Here is an 18464-nt window from a genome sequence, read left to right on the forward strand (position 1 = left end):
AAGGTGTATTTCGAGAATTTTCTGGGGACCCAAGAGAGTNCCGGACCAGAGGGAGTTCCTCCTTTCGGGGTCTTACACTATCATTCACTAGGCAGAGAACATGGAAAGCATACAGAATTTACAAATAGGACAAGAAAGAGTCCAGAGAACTTCAGGAAGTGACTTCATGGAAACTGAAAGGACCACACATGTAGGAGACAGAATGGCGTCTTGAGAGGTCCAGTAATCAGTGGTTACAGAGTGATACACGTTTATCATCTGCTCGCCTCCAGGGTTGAAGTGCCCATACCTCCTGCCAGTTTCCAGTTTAGAATGCTAGGGGAAGTGTGTGTGTGTGTGTGTGTGTGTGTGTGTGTGTGTGTATGCCTGGGTGAGCCCATGCTCAGATTTGTGTTTGTGCACACACACACACACACACACACACACACACACTCCTATACTAAAACTTTCCTGTGGCTTCTCTGGAAAGACCACATTCTAGGGCTGGCAAAAGGGCTCAGTACAGTGAAGAGCCTGCTGCTTGAACACGAGGATCTGAATTCAGGTGCCTAGCATATACATGAAAAGTCAGTTGCAGAGGCATGTGTCTGTAAAACCAGTACTGGGGAGGCTGAGACTGGAGGGTCTTTGGTACAGGCCAGGCACTCTAGCTAAATCAGTAAGCTTCGGGTCTCTCACTGATGAAAGACCCTGTCTCAAAATATAAGGTGCAAAGAGACTCGAGAAGAAACCTAGTATTAACTGCTCCTCCCCCCCGACACGCACACCCAAGCACACCTGAACACACACAAGGGCACCTTCCTGCACTGTACAGCTCCTGTCTTTGAAATCGGCAGAGCGGAGCATTTAAATTTACCTCCCCACCGTTCGCTTTCTCTTCTTTCTGGAAGAACTAGTCCCGTTCCCAGGGAAACGGAGGCAGAGTTCTGTCTGTCCTCCAACGGGTTCCATACCAACTCCTCTGCAAGGCGCCGTGGCTCCCCGCCCACTCCAGCCTTCGCCTTGTTCGTGGGCGTCTCCTAGCTGCAGCAACCAACTGCAGGGCTTTCTGACAGCTCTGATGCTGAGTTAATTGAGGTTCCCAGTTAAGACTTCTCTTCCTCCTCCTACATGCATAGGAAACCGTATCTGGGGCTCACGTTTCTTGGTGATTCTGAGTGAAAGGACAGAGCACATCCTACTCCCGATGAATGTTTTTTAAATACAAAAAAAAAAAAACAGTGAAGTGGGGCATCTTAGAACCTCTCAGGTAAACTGAGCATGTAATTGTAACAACCGTTCCTTTAGGTGGGGTGTGTGAGCTTCCTAAATGTCACATAAGATTCTGTCCTCACCAGGCGGATTTCTGAGTTCAAGGCCTGCCTGGTCCACAAAGTGAGTTCCAGGACAGCCAGGGCTACACAGAGAAACCCTGACTCAGAGAAAAAAAAAAAAAAAAAAAAGATCCTGTCCTCACCTCTTTCTTTATCCTTCCACTCCCCAACCGTTCTCTGGCCATGTTAGACTACAAATTTCTCCTCCCTAGACATGGGGGCTAGCCACTTTGAGCACAGCTGTACATGCCCTGTACAGACTGTGATACATGCTGTAAGAAGCTGCCTGTCTAGACAGTCTTCTGGTTGATAAAGAGACGCTCTTCATTAGATGCAGCTATTGTCAGTGCCTGTCTCCAGTCATAGGTGCAGCAAGACTCACTGGGAAGTTTACAACTGCGTAATGAGATTTGTCCAGCAGCCTACCACTGCTCAGGTGGTTATAACGATCTTTCTAACATCCCACCTCGTGTCTCTCTAGTGGATACCTTCCAAGACAACGTATCCATTAGATACCTTCCAAGACTATGTATCCATTTACCCATTCTAACCCTCACCACTCTATATCCTTGTGTTTGAGTAGGGGGGTATGTGCGCACATGCATGGGGGAATGTGTATGTATGAGTATGTATGTATGTGTATGTGCATATATGTGTATATATATGTGTGTTTATGTGTACACATGAATGTATGCATGTGTCTATATATGTATGTGTGTATGTATATGTGTGTATGTATATGTGTATATATATATATAGATATGTATGTATGTATATATGCCTCTATGTGTATGCATGTGTGTATTTGTGTATATGTATGTGTGTATGAGTATGTGCATATATATGTGTATACATATATGCGTGTATGTGTGTATATATGTATTTCTGTGTGTATGTGTGTGCATATGTATGTATATATGTGTATTTGTGATGTTGGGGATAGAACCTAGAGTTTTGCTCATACTAAGCAAGTGCTCTACCACTGAGTTTTCTGCCCAGATCATGTTGTATATTTTACTACTATCAGAAATAGTGCATCCCAATTGCCAAGGATTGACTCTTGTAATTCACTCTCCCTCCCAAGTTTAAGCATAGTGTTGATGACTACCAGACCAACTGGTAAAATTAACAAGCATTGCCTTACAAGGCTGACAGTAGTATTCAACACTTATGGTTCACTGTATTGCATATAAATCTCCTTCACTCTAACTCAGTTTAAGGCCTTGACTGAGGCACAACCCAATGATGTATGAAAGAATTTTATCTTTGTTTCATAAATGAACACATTGAGGTTTGAAAGATACAGGGACTCAACTGAAGTTCAACAAAAAGAAAGAACCAAGCAAAGTTCAAGACCATCAGGGTCTCCTGTAAGAAAAACCACAAGCTTGTTCATTTGTCCAAACAATTAGTTCCTTTTCTCTCTGAGAAAAACCTCAGATAGCTGGGGTTGTGGCTCAATGATAGAGCACTTGCCTAGTAGGTATGAAGCCACAGGTTCACTCAGGATTGCTATGACAAGTCTCCATCTGCCTAGGCTTCTCCAGGGAAGGGTTAAGGCTAAGCACACTCCTTGACCCAGAGAAAGCCTGTTTCTAGACTCCCATGGGAGACCATCAGTGTTAAAGGTTTTGATAGCCCCTGGAAGCAGCTTAACTTAGCATGGATATGAGAATCCATAAACTGCTGTATAGTAAAGTTTCTCTCTTAACTCCAGGTATAAACCTGATACATTACTGTTTCCTGTTCTGTTTTGTTTTTTGGGGGGGAGGGGACAGAATCTCAGACATCCCAGGTTGGCCTCAAATTCACTATGCAGCTAAGGATGACCTTGAACTTCTGATCCTCTTTTTTCCACCTCCCATGTGCTGGGATTATAGACATATACCACTACACTCACCTTATGTAACACTGGGGATCGAACCTAGGACCTTCTAGATAATAGATAAACACTCTACCAATTGAGCTACACTCCTAGCCTTCATTACTATTTTAAATATTCCATCTCTGATACTACAGGAGCTGTTCGCCTCTCCTTGAGTTGTAGTTAAATTTAAAATACAATCTTCTTTATAGATCATGTAGAGCCTACCTCAGGGACCCAATATGGCCCCACAGATAATGTGGGGGTGGCAGCACACACACTCCTTAAGTCTAACATCTCTTGAGTGACCTTTAAAAAAAAGCACTCTAGTGTCCCTGAGGCCTTCCACACGAAGGGGCAGGGAGGGATTATCACAGTCCCGAGCCTCTGAACTGTGGGTATAATTAGGCACCACATCCATTAGCGTGCCACCAACGTCACCGAGAGCCACCAGCATCTGTTGACAGATCACATACCCGGCATATCACTGAAATGGCAAGTGCGGAGAAGGTGGCCCACAATAGAAACAATGGCATCTTGTCCATTCCTGGTTCCAACAGTGGCTCATAGGACAAATATAGAGGCCACTTCTCTGGCTGCACTGAGCTCATGGTTCCACACAATTTCACTGACTGCAGTAGGCTCTCTACCAAAAGTGGAAAAAGAGCTGTGGGCACATCTGGGCACATCCGTTCAGGTCTGTGTTCCGGGAAGCTGCGGCTTAGCTTCCCCTGGCATCTCTAACACCCAAGCTATCTTTTTTTTTTTTCTTTTTCTTTTTCTTTCTTTTTTTTTTTTTTTATAATGTGTGTTCCAGGATGGCCTCCAACTTGCAGCAAACCTCCTGGCTCAGCCTCTTGTGTGCTGAGATTATGGACATGTGATGCTACACTCAGCTCAATATATCTTTAGGGGTAAAAAAAAAAAAAAAGGATGATCATTTTACACTTTTCAGCATTTTTTTTTAACCTGGGTCAATTAAAATTTCAGCTCTTGAATAACATACTTCATGTGGTATTAATAATCGTAATAACTGGTCATAGAGGAATCCTTTAAAAATTAGGACAATGCCACTTAACACAAAAATATTGCAAATATGTTTTTTAAATTAAATATCTCACAAAGCGTAAAGTCATGGCCTCAGAAACTGAGGATGTCTATACCTTCTTTGTACTGTGTTTTCTTAGAATCAACAGAAATTTCTAGACTCAGACTTTGGCTTTCAAAAATGATCGGTAGCCTTCTTTCCGCCATCTTGGCGCCTGTGGAGGCCTGCTGGGAACAGGACTTCTAACAGCAAGTATGTCTGCAAGGCTGTGGTGCAAGGCCATTTTTGCTGGCTACAAGCGAGGTCTCCGGAACCAAAGTGTGCACACGGCTCTTCTTAAAATTGAAGGCGTGTATGCCTGAGATAAAACAGAGTTCTACTTAGGCAAGAGTTGTGCTTATGTGTATAAAGCAAAAAACAATACGGTCACTCCTGGAGGCAAACCAAACAAAACCAGAGCGATCTAGGGAAAAGTAACTCGGGCCCATGGAGACAGTGGGATGGTTCATGCCAAATTCCGAAGCAACCTTCCTGCGAAGGCCGTTGGTCACAGAATCCGTGTGATGCTGTATCCATCCCGGATTTAGACTAATGGGGAGTAAATAAATAAAAGTAGATTTGTGCTCTTGTAAAAAAAAAAAAAAAAAAAAAAAGATGGGTAATCTTGTTCTATTCCTAATCTACATTATTGCTTCCCATAAGAAAGAACCACTCTTCAAAGCAAAAGCATAGACGCAGAGATCTTTTTTAATCCGTGAAAAAAAAAATGTAATCAAACTTGTTGGAAAATGTTTAAAAAGAAATGAGACACTCATTGCTATAATTAAAACCACTCTTCAACTTCTTACCAAGTGGTTACATCCAGATGGCACAAGTATAACCCTCAGGGCCCTGGGCATCCCTCTAGGTAAGCCCTTTAATTAGACTCTATTTCTAAATGTATCAGTCTCCATCCCTTGTTCCCAAGAAAGGTAGTGATGACAGACACCTCAGGAAGCAAGGTGGGGGTGGAAAAGCAGCGTCACCAGAGGTTTATAGCAACAGTGGGGACAGAACTGCTACCGAGAATTTGAGAGAGTAGACAAAGAGAAATGCTGATATAAAAGTAGTGTATGGTTATTTGACAATGAATGCAAGCATGAAGCCCTTTTCTTTCTTGTTAACACCACCATAGATTCCCAACATTATACACTTAACTGTCGCACAATCATTCAAAGGAGCAGCTGTGGAAACTCCCATGCACCCTTACACTCACACTTAGCATCCACCTAAAAGTAGGCTCTTACAAGGGAAATCCACCTTGCTCATGCCCAGAAAAAGTAGGCATGAGGCACTAGCTTGGGGAACTGGCTTTTGTCAGGATGCTGGGTTAGTCTGTTGACTTGCCTAACCACCCAGGCTCTGTGCCCAGTCAAGCAGAGGTGGAACTTAGCCTCCTGGTGAACACCCCTATTTGTTTTAGCCAAGAGGATCAAGAAGAAACCCTGAATAATGGAATGTTCCATTAGGCCCCCATAGAGCACCAAGATGGGGAGGGAGCTCTTGGAAGCTGGCTGTCTCCTTCATCCCTGTGTGCTTACCTCAATGAGCTATAAATAGAGTGTGAAATAATTATTACTTTGTAGGTGAATGTCTAGGGTTCTACAACATCCCTCTCTAAGGAGCCTAACATGTTTAATAGGTAGTTTTCAAATTATCTTTGGGCCAGACCTAGGGAAGTTGAGATAGAGTGGGTTTTCATTTTGAGTCTTAGTGAGGAGACAGTCTTGGGACAAATGAAGACAGCAGGGTATGTCACCAAACAACTTTAGGGCAAGGTCATGGGCAAAAGGAGAGCCGAGACTCTCGGATTCTGGTCTAACAGTCTTTTGAACATCATTCGTTTTCCGACTTATGTTAACTTACACACACACACACTCACACACAGGGTGTCCTGCCTATCTCTGAATGTGCTGTCCTTTCTGATGGTGGGGTGGGAGGCTGGGAGAACAGCCTCCACCAGGGGGCCTCTTCTAGTGGCCACAGCCGGAGACGCCCCCACCCCACAACGAACCAGGCACAGACATGCGTAAGGGACCCTGCTGACCTTCCTCTGCTGCTTCTCCCAGGCGGGGTCGAGGAGCAGGTCGCGGTCCCACTCCTCCTCCTGGATCATGTACTCATCTTCGTCGTAGACATAGTTGTACTGCACGCCGGGCTCTATCTGATTCATGGCGCTGGGTGGCTGGGCGGCTGGGGAGCGAGCGCAGCGCGAGGGATGGACAGACGGACGGAGAAATGGATGGATGGATGGATGGATGGATGGATGGATGGATAGGCGGCGGGCTGCGGTGACCTTCTCGCGGTTCCGGGGCGGCACGCCTGGGAGCGGAGTCTCGGGCTAAGTACCAGCACGCCGGCAGGCAGCGCCGCGCGGATTAATAGCCCGCTGAGAGTCACGTGCTGCTGGCCCCGCCCACACATCAGACCCCGCCCACTCCCCGTCTCCAACACGTGTGGTTGGCTGGCTGGAGAACCCCGCACAGGTCCCACTGCCTTGACTCCTCCCACCCCTGCTCTCCGCGGGCTTCCAGGGATGACCTAGGGGCACCTCGGACAGCAACCCGGAGGGAAGTAGGGAGGGTTGGAGACCGAGAACTAGGGAGAGGACACCTGTGGATCTGGTCCCACCTCTCACAGCGCACACACGGGTTCCAAAGACCCGCTGCAAAGTCACGTTTTCCGTGTGTCCACAAGTTAGCTGAAAAATCTCCTTCATCCCTCCCCACTCCCACTTCCACTTCCACTCCCACCCTCTCTCTCTCACGCGCGCGCGCGCGCGCGCGCACACACACACACATATACACTCCTCCGCCCCTTTCCCCTCCCCTCCTCCTTCTCCTGTCCACTCCTCCTCTTCTTCTATTTGTCTTTCTCTTCTCTTTTCCTCCTGTTTAGTTCTCTGTCTGCCTCTCCACCTCTCCTCTATTCCCTGTTCGCCTCCTTCCTCCGTTTCCCTTCTTTCAGTTCCCCTAAGGTGTCTCCCTTCTTGGTCCTCTCTTTATTCATCGTTCCCTCTTCTAATCCTCAGTCTTCTCTCTCTCCTCCCATTTCATCCTTTCTCCCTTCATTTAAAAAAAATCCCTGAATACCCTCCTTCTTGGCCTCTCACTCTCACTTGAAGGACTCAAGGCATATAACTTGAACCAACTGTATCAAAATGTCAGGAACCAAGCCAAAGCAGGAAGCGTCTAGTACTCACCTGCCAGCCATAAATTCAGAGAACTGACAATGACCGACTGGTGGCCAGTTTCTCCTTACATTTCCATTTCTCCCCGCAGTGCTGCACTTGTGCCCTCTGGTTCACTAGTCCTGCTTAGCTGTTCCCTAGAAATTATGCCACCCAAGGAAGTAAAGCCAGAACCATGGGAGCAGAGGGCTGAAATTTCAAATCAATCATGTAACAACCACCTGCTATAAGCTGAATACAGCATTAGGTGCCCAAGACATCTGAGAGGATAGGGTCCCCCCAGTTAAGTTTATATCCCAATTTAGTAACCGCTGCCAGCAGGTGCTACAGTACTATTTTTGTGGCACAAGGCTACCAATCTGCTGCCATGTTGCAAGAGAAACTATGTATACTTAGAATCGCCAAATTCTTTCAACATCTACTGTTTTGTTTTGTTTTGTTTTTTTGCAGAAAAACTTACACAATCAACAAATGCAATGTATTACTGTTTTGTTTTTTCTTTTAATTCTCACCACAGGCGAGCTTAGATTTTGCCTGTTGTTGGTTGTTCTCCTCAGTAATGTCGTCACCTGTAGTCCAGGTGAGTCTAGAATGGGCTGTGTGGCCAAGGGTAGTCTTGAACTCCTGAATGCTGGGATCACAGACATGTACCACTACATCTGGTATATGTGATGCTGAAGATCAAAACTAGGGGTTCGTATTTTACATTTTAAAGTTCCCTTTAGATCAAAACCAGGTCTCTGAACAAGTTTATCAAAGTACTACAGTGCTCATCTTTGAAAATTAACCACAGTTTTCAGATTCCAAATCAAAAGAAAAACAAAAAACAAAACAAAACAAAAAAGCCAGAGCCATGATCCAAAAAGTCAACATCTGGGTGAAAAAAACATGGAAGCAGAGGCAGCGCTCAAGGCTTTGTCTCTCTCAAAGAACTACAATGATCACCAAAAGGCAGGAAATAAGCAACCATTAAAGCTGTGATGCCATAAAATTCCTGCCCAGGGAGGGGGGAGTTTTCAAGGGAACACAGACACAGATCATCAGACTTCCTAAACTGGGAGGGAGGGCAATGGGAGAGTAGAAGGTGACTAGACTTTGCAAGATCACTTACAGAAAGGGAGTTGAGAAGACAGAGGACCCTGGAGCTTCACAGAGTCCCCTAGAGTCCAATCAGGATCAGAAGGAATGGGTACTGTGGCTCACAAAGGGCCAGTGAAAGTGGTTCCTGCTTTACACAGTGAAAAACTGACGTCACAGAGCATCCGAGCACTCAGAAATGGCAATATATTAGTTCTTGATTAAACTACTGAAAAACTTCAAAAGAGAAATAAGAAAGAATGAGATAGTTCCCAGGGATTTAACCATGTCCCCAAATGAAACACAAATATGTCTACAGCATTTTAAAAACACTTGACATTCACCAAGGTGAGGTGGGACTGATAGAGTATAGGCCAATAGACACTCTCCTAGTATGCCCAAGGTTCAGTACCAAGAGCCATGAAAACTAAAAAGAACCCATCTGTGACACAGACTGAATACAACCTGAAGAAGAGGGAACGGTTTCCAAGTTGCTCCGTAAGGTAAGCAATGACTGCCTAAGAAAAGAAAACTGGATAAGGAGCTGAGAGCACTTGTATGTTTATTGCTAGTGGAAAAGCAAATTTTCAGCCACCGTAGAAATTAGTATGGAGGTTTTCAGAAAAACTAAAAATAGATCTACCATAAAACCCAACTATCTCAGTCCTGGGTGTGCATGTGAAAAATTTCACTTCAGCATATCATGACAAAGATTCTTGCACACCAGAAAAGCACATCATATGTCTCCTCTCATCTGTGAATCCCAGATTTCACATAAATCCATAAAACTGTGTGTGCGTATAGGACACGAAAGTAGAAGGAGACTGCCTAGGGGATGAAGGGACTAATAAGAAGAGCATGCAAAGGGGAGAATGGGACAAATGAGCTCAAAGGACATTACATACTTGCCCTTATATAATCCAGTACTACACATATATGTCCCTAAATTGCTCAATACTGTATATAATGTATATATATGATATATATGTGCCCTTATACAACCTACTATTATATATAATGTGTATATATACACATATATATGTGCCCCCAAAGTGTACACACACACAGACACACACACACATACATGTGCCCCCAAAGTCCTTCAAGAAAATTTAACACAGTTTTAGTAATCTGGATCCATGATCATCAAATCCATTTATTCCATAAATGAAGTATGGATTTAATATTTTAAAAAAAATCAATAAATGTAATCTGCCATGATAACAGGTGAGTAAAGGGAAAGCATATGATCGAGAAAACAAAGGAAAGAGCCACGTTTGACAGAGTTCAGTATTACCATAGACACAGCTTTAGGAAAGAAACTAGGAAGAAACTTTCTGAGCCCAATAAAGAAAATCTTACTACTAATAGCAGCAGCAGCAACAACCCCTTATCATTAATAGGCCTGTCTGCTGCCAGCCTCTATTCGACTTTACACTGGAGGCACTAGCCAGACAACCAAACAGAAGAAGAAAAAAAATCGGTCATTTATGGTGGAAAGGAAGACTAAAACCGAAACTGTGGTCTTTTATGTAGAAACACTGATGGAATCTTCAAAGAACCTACTGGAACTAGTTAAGGCGGCTTCTTGTGCATATAGGATACTAACAAGGTCAATATACAAAAGTCTACTGTATTAAATCTCCAGCTTAGATGGCTTCTTCTGCAGGATCCACCAGACAATTTAAAATGTAAAAACAAAATAACAAACTTATAATTCTACGCAAGATTTCCTAGAAAACAGCTCTCTAACTAATTTATGAGACCAGCATTATCTTTGCACCTAAACCAAGGACAGTCTCAAAAAAGAAATTCTGTATCACAAGTTCCCTCATCAACAGACAGGCCAAAAATCCACAGAGATGGGAGTAAACTGAATTCAGTAATATGTAAAAAAAAAAAAAACAATTTTAAATCCTGCAAATCGTATTTCCAACAGAGCATTGATATCCAACGTATAGCCGGGTATGGTGGCGTGTGGTTGTGATCCAGCACTTGGGAGACAGGGGCAGGGGGATTGCTGCAAGTCTGAGGCTAGTCTTATTGACCAAGTACATTCCAGGACAGCCTGGGCTGCATACAGAGACTGGATGCAACAGTAGAGAAACAGAACGTCTAATATACAGATCTACACACAGGCAGACAGTGTAGAGGGGCGCTAACAGCCATCTAACATTCTAGCAGATGCTCGGTGCCAGCAGTCATCAGGAACATGCAAATTCTCACACGCTGTGGTGGGAACTTAAAATAATACAACAGGGGCATGAGATAGCTGAGCACGTAAGAGCACGCAACACACAAGATAGATGACCCGAGTTCAACTCCGGAGAAACCACACCGAAAAAACCAGATGCAGTGGCGTGCATCTATATTTCCATCATTCCTACAGGGAGATGGAGACAGAATTAGCTGGAAGCCCAATATATGCATCTCAGCAAAAACAACGAGAGACCCTGCTTCCAAAACAGGTGGGAAGAGAAAACAAACTCCTGAGAATTTGTCTTACCTCTTCGTGTGTGTGTGTGTGTGTGTGTGTGTGTGTGTGTGTGTGTGTAAACATAATTTAAAAATTTAAAGAAAATGTTTGAGGGTGGCAGATGTGTTCATTATCTTGCTTTTACTGATGGCTTCACAGGTGCATGTGTTTATCAAAATTTAACAGATCGTACATTTTAAATATGCAGAGTTCATTTTACACTGATTATATCTCAACAAAGCTGTTGAAAAAAAAATCCTGTATTTCTGTTTGGATGGGTTCACACCCACAGATGGTAGCTCCTTCAGTATGTCTTACAAATTCCAGCATTTAACATTCTGCCCATGTTTAAAGCTCCCAAAGCTTTAGCCTCTAACATGACCCCTGGTGATGTCACTCACCTCCATATACCAAAAGCATCTGATATCTATAAGCAAAGCTTTTAGGGCAAAAGTCTGGGCTCCAGCTGCTGTCCCAAAGCCAGGCTTGAACCAAGGCATCAGATTCCCTGGAGGTGGAGTTCCAGGCCATTGTAAACCAACTTCCTGATGTGGGTGCTGGGAACTGACTGAGCCCTCTTAAGTGTCTTATTTTGTATTTGTTTTAATTTATAAGTATAGTCGACACATAGTGAACACTGATTTTTGAGACACGTTCACCTAGGAATGTGTTGGATGTTAACTACTTTAATCTCACAACGACTTTATCGTTTCAGTAAGATAACCAACCCAGGTTACACAGGACAGAAGTCAAACATAAAGAAATTAAGCAGTTTCCCCCACAGTCATCCAACTAGCCGTCGATGAGTTGTTTAATCTTGGTTGTCAGCTTGACCAGATGCAGGGATGCCTAGACAATCAGCAAAGCCCCCATCTTCTATGTGCACAGATTAGCATCTGACCCCAAAACTGAGTGGAGACGCTGTATCCTCCAAGAGGCTGGGACCAGAGCAGAAGGGAAAAGGACAAGATGGAGAAATGAGTACATGCGCACACTCGAGCTAGTGTAGGTTCTGTTTTGTGGTTCTCCAACCTTGGAATAGGGACTCATGTCAGTGAGTTCTCTAGGGGCTTCCAGGGCTTTCAGCCTCTGACTATAATGGCACCTTTGATCCCTCTGGGTCTCAGTTCCTCCATTTGAGCTTCGGGTCTCTCCTGCCCATAACCCTGCAAGCAGCCATTCATCCCCTGACCCTAAGGACCTCTCATACAATAGTAGGTGTTTTGTTGACTTTGGAGAATCCTGACTGATACAGTTGGGAAAACCTAGAACCTGACCCCAGGGCTGTTGTTAGACACTACTAAGGAGCCAAAGGGTGTAGTTAGGACCTAGGGAGAGACAAATGGAAGTCACTTCTGTATTTCCCCAGGCACAGCTCCAAGCCATTTTTTTTTTATTTAGGCTAACTGCCAAGCTACCACCTAGGGTGGTGGAAAAGTCTGCAATTGGGTTGACAAGATGGTGCAGAGTGAAGGCACCTGCTGTCAAGCCTGGCAACCTGTGTTTGGTCCCAGGATCCACATGAAAAAAAATTAAATTTCATGATTGAAGAATTGCAACGTCTCCTCACTCCTCTGAAACACTCCTTAACGTGTACACAAATCATAATTTCAGCCTCCTGTGTACCCAGCAGGCTTCCTTCTTTCAGTGTCTCAAGCCACACTCTTGTCTCTCCCAGGTTCTCCCTGCCTCCGTTCTTGATTTCCTCTACACTGCCATTTTGCAGTTCTCCTTCCTAAGAAAAACTCTGATTTTAAGAGTTACTGACTATCTAAGGTATATTAACTCATATCCTAACTGACTTATTCTTTCTTCTTCAGTAAGATATTTTGATACACAGTAGCAGTTTTCAGTTTTCAGGGAAACTGAGGCGTTTAAGAACTATTGAAGGTTACCCATATGCATATATCACTCTCTTCTGACTGTAATGCAGTCATGTAAGCAGCTGCTTCAAGCTCCTGCTGCCTTGACTTCTGCACCATGAAGGACTGTGCCTAGACTTATGTGCTTCCTTAACAAACAAACACCAGATGGCCTGGGCCTGGTGAGCTGGCTCCGGGATTAAGAACACTTACTGCTCTTCTATAGGACCCAAGTTCCATTTCTAGCACGCATATCAGATAGCTCGCAAACAGCAATACCTCTAGATCCCAGGAATCTAACAGCCCCTTGTGAGCACCTGTACACAGAAACATACACACAAATACAATAAAACATCTTAAAGGTAGGGCTGGAGAGATCACTCAGAAGTTAAGAGCATCTGTTGCTCTTGTGGGTTCAGTTCCCAGCTCCCACATGGTGGCTCCTTATGTGTTGAACACTAGAGTAAGGGGGTACATGGGTTATCTCATTTAACCCTTGCTGCCAACGAGGAGGAAGGAGCTGTGACTCCCAGCTTATTAATGCAGTAAGCAGACACTGGAGAAATGTTGAACATGACATGCCCAAAGTCACTGATCAAATATGAAACAGATTATTATAAAACCCACATCTACAGTCAAGATCCATGTCACACTGCTTTCTTTGTCTTCTAGACACACTTCCTGTTTGTATAACTAATTTTTCTATAATGTAGTTTCCACACAACCTTTTTGTAAAGGATTTCTTTACAGATTCCAATTGCCCCCTTTCACCCAGGAACTCCGGTTTTTGTTATTGTTTGTTTGTTTGTTTGTTTGTTTGTTTTGGCTTTTCAAGGCAGGGTTTCTCTGTGTAACAGAGCCTTGGCTGTCCTGGAACTTGTTTTGTAGACCAGGATGGCCTCAAACTCATAGAGATCCACCTGTCTCTTCTACTGGGATTAAAGGCATGTGCCACCATGCCTTGACAGGAACTCTTTTTTAAATCCACATAACAAATAAAGCAAATATTTACATGAAAAGGGCCAATTAAGGAATTTATAGAAAAATCTCTAAACTTAGACGTCAATGACTTAGAAATGAAAAGTAAATTGTAAAAGTAATTTTGTGTATATATTACTCATATGTTCACATATGAACATATATGTCAGTCACACAATCACTTGATTATATCCATCAAGTCTGGCATATTAGCTCATGTCTATAAACTCAGCACTTGAAGGCTGATGCTGGAGGACTGCCATGGTCTCCAGACCAACCTGGGCTACAGCGAGGCTAGCTTGAGTGAGACCTTGTCTCAAAAGAAAGAGAAGGGGGGGGGTGTTAAGATAAAGAACAGAGGGGAGGAGGGAGAGAGGGAGGGAGGAAGAGAAGGAGTAAAGAAAGAAAGAAGTGTGATGTAATAAAATTATATCTATCTATAAATAAATCTGTGTTTGGAAGAAAACATCCCAAACTCTTCAACAAACCCTGGGGATTAGGTAGGGGGTGGGTGGACAGGTGCCGGGATTTCACCACTGATTTAAAACTATCTTTACTGGTTTTTCTGTGGTGAGCGCCAGCTGCATTTATACTAAATGGCAACATTTCTTCCTCCATCTGTGGCCCTGCCAGCTCACCAATGTTTTTATCAAGAACGGAACAAGCATCTGAGTAGTTCAAGTTTGCACTTGGGATTTCATCCGCCCACAGCGGCTTCTATTCAACTCCCCATCAGCTATGACACCTGGGTCCTTTTCCCAAACCCTGAAAGAGCGAGGGTAAAGTAACAAAAGCTAAAACCAATTCAATTATTGTTCCTTGCTGTTGAAAACATCTTAAAACAACAGGAAAACCTTGACATTTCCTCAGCCTTCGCCATGTCAACCCACCTTCTCTTTTCTGTTGACGATGCTTATGATTTTTCTCAAGTTACTTCTGGGTTCACAGATCCCTTTTTAAAAGCGAGAATGCTTAGGTGGGTGGTGTGCAGACCCGATTTTCATTGCTTTTGGAGGTTCTTTAATTTGTCTGTTTTTGTTTTTTTTTTTAATTGTATGCTTGGATGGAATGCTTTCCCTAACCCCAGAAACATTCGATGTTAACAGAGGCTTGTGAATGCCTCCAGATTTTTCTCTATGAATATTCAGGCATAAATATTATTTTTGTAAAACTTAAATGAGGTTAAACAGTGTTCACTATTGCGCGATTTCCTTTTTTGGGTGTGACTGTGTATTGGAGGCATTCTGTCATCCCAAACAGGTAATTATGGTTTGTGAAATATGCCCAATGGGCTCATCATGTGTTCAAGCACTTGGCCCCCACCCGATGCGGTTTGGAGAAAACTCAAGAAGTAGTCTCAGTGGAGGAAGTGAGTCACTGGAGGGGCGGGCTTTGAAGGCTATAATGCAGCCCCACTTCCGGCTGCCAATACGCCGGAGTACAAGCTACTACCCCTCCCACCCCCGTGCTTTCCCCACCAGGATGGATTGGTATTCCAAGAACCCACACAATAGAATAAATCCTTACTCCCTTGCTCTCCGTACTTTGATAATGGTCCACAATCAGAAGAAACTTCAGGAGAAAGGGGTTATTTGCGTACACGTCTGATCATTGTCCATCTCTGATGGAAGTCGGGGCAGGAATTATGGAGGAACACTTACTGACTTCATAGTCTCTACATCAATTAGCAACGAAGAAAATGCTACATAGGCATGCCCATAGGTCAACTGCTAGAGGCAATCCACCAACCAAGAGGCCCTCTCTTCCCAGGCGTGTCATGCTGGCAGCAAACATTAGCGGTCAAGTCTCCTATGCCTGGATAGCTGTCTGAACCAATAGATTCTTCACAAAGGATGCTGCCATCATTTCTACAGGTGTCCTTAGCATCTGAGCAAAGGTCTGTCTGTGCCAGATACTTCCAAAACTCTCCTCCATTTTCTCAGTCCATCCAAATATTAGCTCCACATCCTGGGTTCCTGTATTCCTTGTAGCCCTTAGCCATGTCCATTCTAGAATCTGCTTATGTCTACCAAAGCTTTTGAACTCTTCATCTCCATCTGACCCATCTATTTCCTTGGTTGGCCATTTTGGCAAACTTGAATCTCTACAGAGAAGACCTTGTCCTTGCTGGAGCTGTCCAAGATCCAGCCTGGGCAGGACACCCATGCACCGCTAAGCTTACTCACTCAAAACCCTCTGTATTCGGTACTGTTCTGTTACTTTGATAAATACCACAACCAAGGCAACTTAGAAAAGGCCACTTATTTGGGCTTATGGTTCCAGAGGGATAAGAGTTCATTGTGGAGGCAAGCAATAGGGATGGTAGCAGGAACAGAAGCTAAGATCCTATCTTGAATTGAAAGTGTAAAGCTGGGAGCAAATTAGAAATGACACAAAGAGCCGGGCAGTGGTGGTACATGCCTTTAATCCCAGCACTCGGGAGGCAGAGGCAGGTGGATTTCTGAGTTCGAGGCCACTCTGGTCTACAGAGTGAGTTCCAGGACAGCCAGGGCTATACAGAGAAACCCTGTCTCGAGAAAAAAAAGAAAAGAAAGAAAGAATTGACACAAAGCTTCTAAGCTCAGTCTGCCTCTAGTGACACACTTTCTGCAGCAGAGCCATAACTCCTAAACCTTCCCAAATGGTGTCACTAATGTAACACTAAGTTTTCAAATTCCTGAGTGTATGGGGCGGGGAGGTGAAACTACTACACCATACATTTGTGGCAATTGCTTTATTTGGGCAATGCCTAAAATGGACACGGTAGGTTCTTTGTTTGTTTGTTTGTTTGTAGTTTACTTCCTAGGTAATGAGATTTTACTCAGGTTTTTATAAAGTAGAAAAAGTGTAGGAGGTGAAAGGCAGGGAGTCAGAGGTAAAGGACTGAGCGTAATACCAAAAGGGAAGGAGGAAGGAAGGGAAGAGTTCAAAGACCTAGACCTAGCCTCACCTCACGGATGTTTACTAGGGAATCTGCTGAGCAAAGGACATGCACATGATTTCTGCGGCTGTGTGGATGTCATAGAGTGCATCACACAGGCCCAGATGGCCAAGGTCAATTGCTCAGCTTGGCTTCTTTGTGCAGTCAAAAGATGAATATAAGATGCATGAGTCTGCTGCTACGTAACACAGCGTACTGTTTTACAGGGAACCATTTTCCTGTAAGTAAAAGTACCCCCTAAAATAAGAACAGCAAAATAAATCACGGAGTAGGAAAGACATAAACCAGGAATGTTGCCATTTACTATCAAGTGTTGCATTCTGTTGTAATTGTATGTTTTATTCTTGACATTATTTCCAACACTATCACTACAACACACAGCACTAATGTGTTATGTTACAAAGGTTATAGTAGATTATCTATCTCTCTATCTAATATTAGATAGAGAGATAGATAGATCATTGAGTAAGGCTGTTCAGGTATACCCACATACATGAAACTGAATGCTCAGAGTATATAGGAAGCATAATTAGGTATATATAATATATGGTATAGTTAGGATATAGGAACTCTTTAGCTCTATTACGATCTCACCTGGCCGCCACAGGTTATGCAGTCTATTGTTGGCTAGACTATCATTAAGTGCTACATCCTGTATTTTGTAATTTTGACTAGGACATGGGTAATAACTAGAATAATTCTTTCAAAACACCCTAGGAGGGTGGTGAAGAGGATGGAGGGAAGGAAGTGGGCCTGAGTGACATTTGGAAGGTAGAAGAAAAACATGTTTTAATTGATCTATCCAGGTGTAAGAAGGTCCTTAGGCATCCTTCTAAATTTTTGACATGCCCAGTGGATGTCAGCACTCCTTGAGATGACACAGGGAAAGGAGCTCACATGGAGCCATGCAGAAGGGTTAGGTAAGACAGAGAATGCAAACGGTAGACATCTTCAATAGTTGCACCCTGTATTAAGAAGCCTGTCCATTCTCAATGAGCAAGTGTAATTGAGGGAGTATTTTCTTGTCCGAGACACAATACCCAAGAAACAAGAAACTGACTTAGTGGAAGAAGGGTTTATTTGGGCTCATGGTGTAAGAGTGCAGTTCATCCTAGGGAAGGCATGACAGTGGCTTGTGGTTGTGGCAGCAGGAACGTGAGGCCACTTGTTCACATCATAGCAGATCAGAAGCAGAAAGTGGACCAGAAGCATCACTGGCCTATAAACCTCAAGGCCCATCCTTAGTGATCCACTGCCTTTTGCTAGGCCCTACCAACTAAACATCCCATTATCTCCTAAAACAAGCACCACTACCTTAGGACTAAGGGTTCAAACAGGAACCTGTGAGGACATTTCACATCAAACCATGACCTGCCCAGCCTTAACCAGGAGAGCAAGTGGGCAAGAATGAGGGGTTGGGTCAGAGAGCATCTGGCCTGATAGAGATGAGACTGATCATTGAGTACAGGCTGTTTGCGCATGCCCACATGTGTGGAAGTGCATGCTCAGGGCACGATTGTCACTGGTGGAGATCAAAAACTGTTATTACTTGTTCCAATTTTAAAAGAACACATTACTGAGTATGCAGGAAGAGTAGCTGCTTCTCTTTGGCAGGAGGTCTGAAATTTTACTTTTCTGTGTTAGTGACTTTGTATGTGTGTGTGTGTGTGTGTGTG

General features: G+C 43.8%; 1 protein-coding gene and 1 pseudogene across 1 annotated transcript in view; one reads left to right on the forward strand and one right to left on the reverse strand.

Annotated features, from left to right (window-relative positions):
• Actn2 (actinin alpha 2) overlaps window positions 1-6608 on the reverse strand; it is a 71178-nt gene extending 64570 nt beyond the window's left edge. The window contains exon 1 of the mRNA XM_021215352.2: window positions 6312-6608. Within this exon, the coding sequence (XP_021071011.1) occupies window positions 6312-6437 (126 nt within the window). The 5' untranslated portion in view covers window positions 6438-6608. The remainder of the gene's footprint in view (window positions 1-6311) is intronic.
• LOC110333672 lies at window positions 4480-4812 on the forward strand (annotated as a pseudogene).
• Window positions 6609-18464: the final 11856 nt, after the last annotated feature.

The sequence above is a fragment of the Mus pahari genome, chromosome 16, assembly GCF_900095145.1.
Source record: "Mus pahari chromosome 16, PAHARI_EIJ_v1.1, whole genome shotgun sequence".
Lineage (NCBI taxonomy): Eukaryota > Metazoa > Chordata > Mammalia > Rodentia > Muridae > Mus > Mus pahari.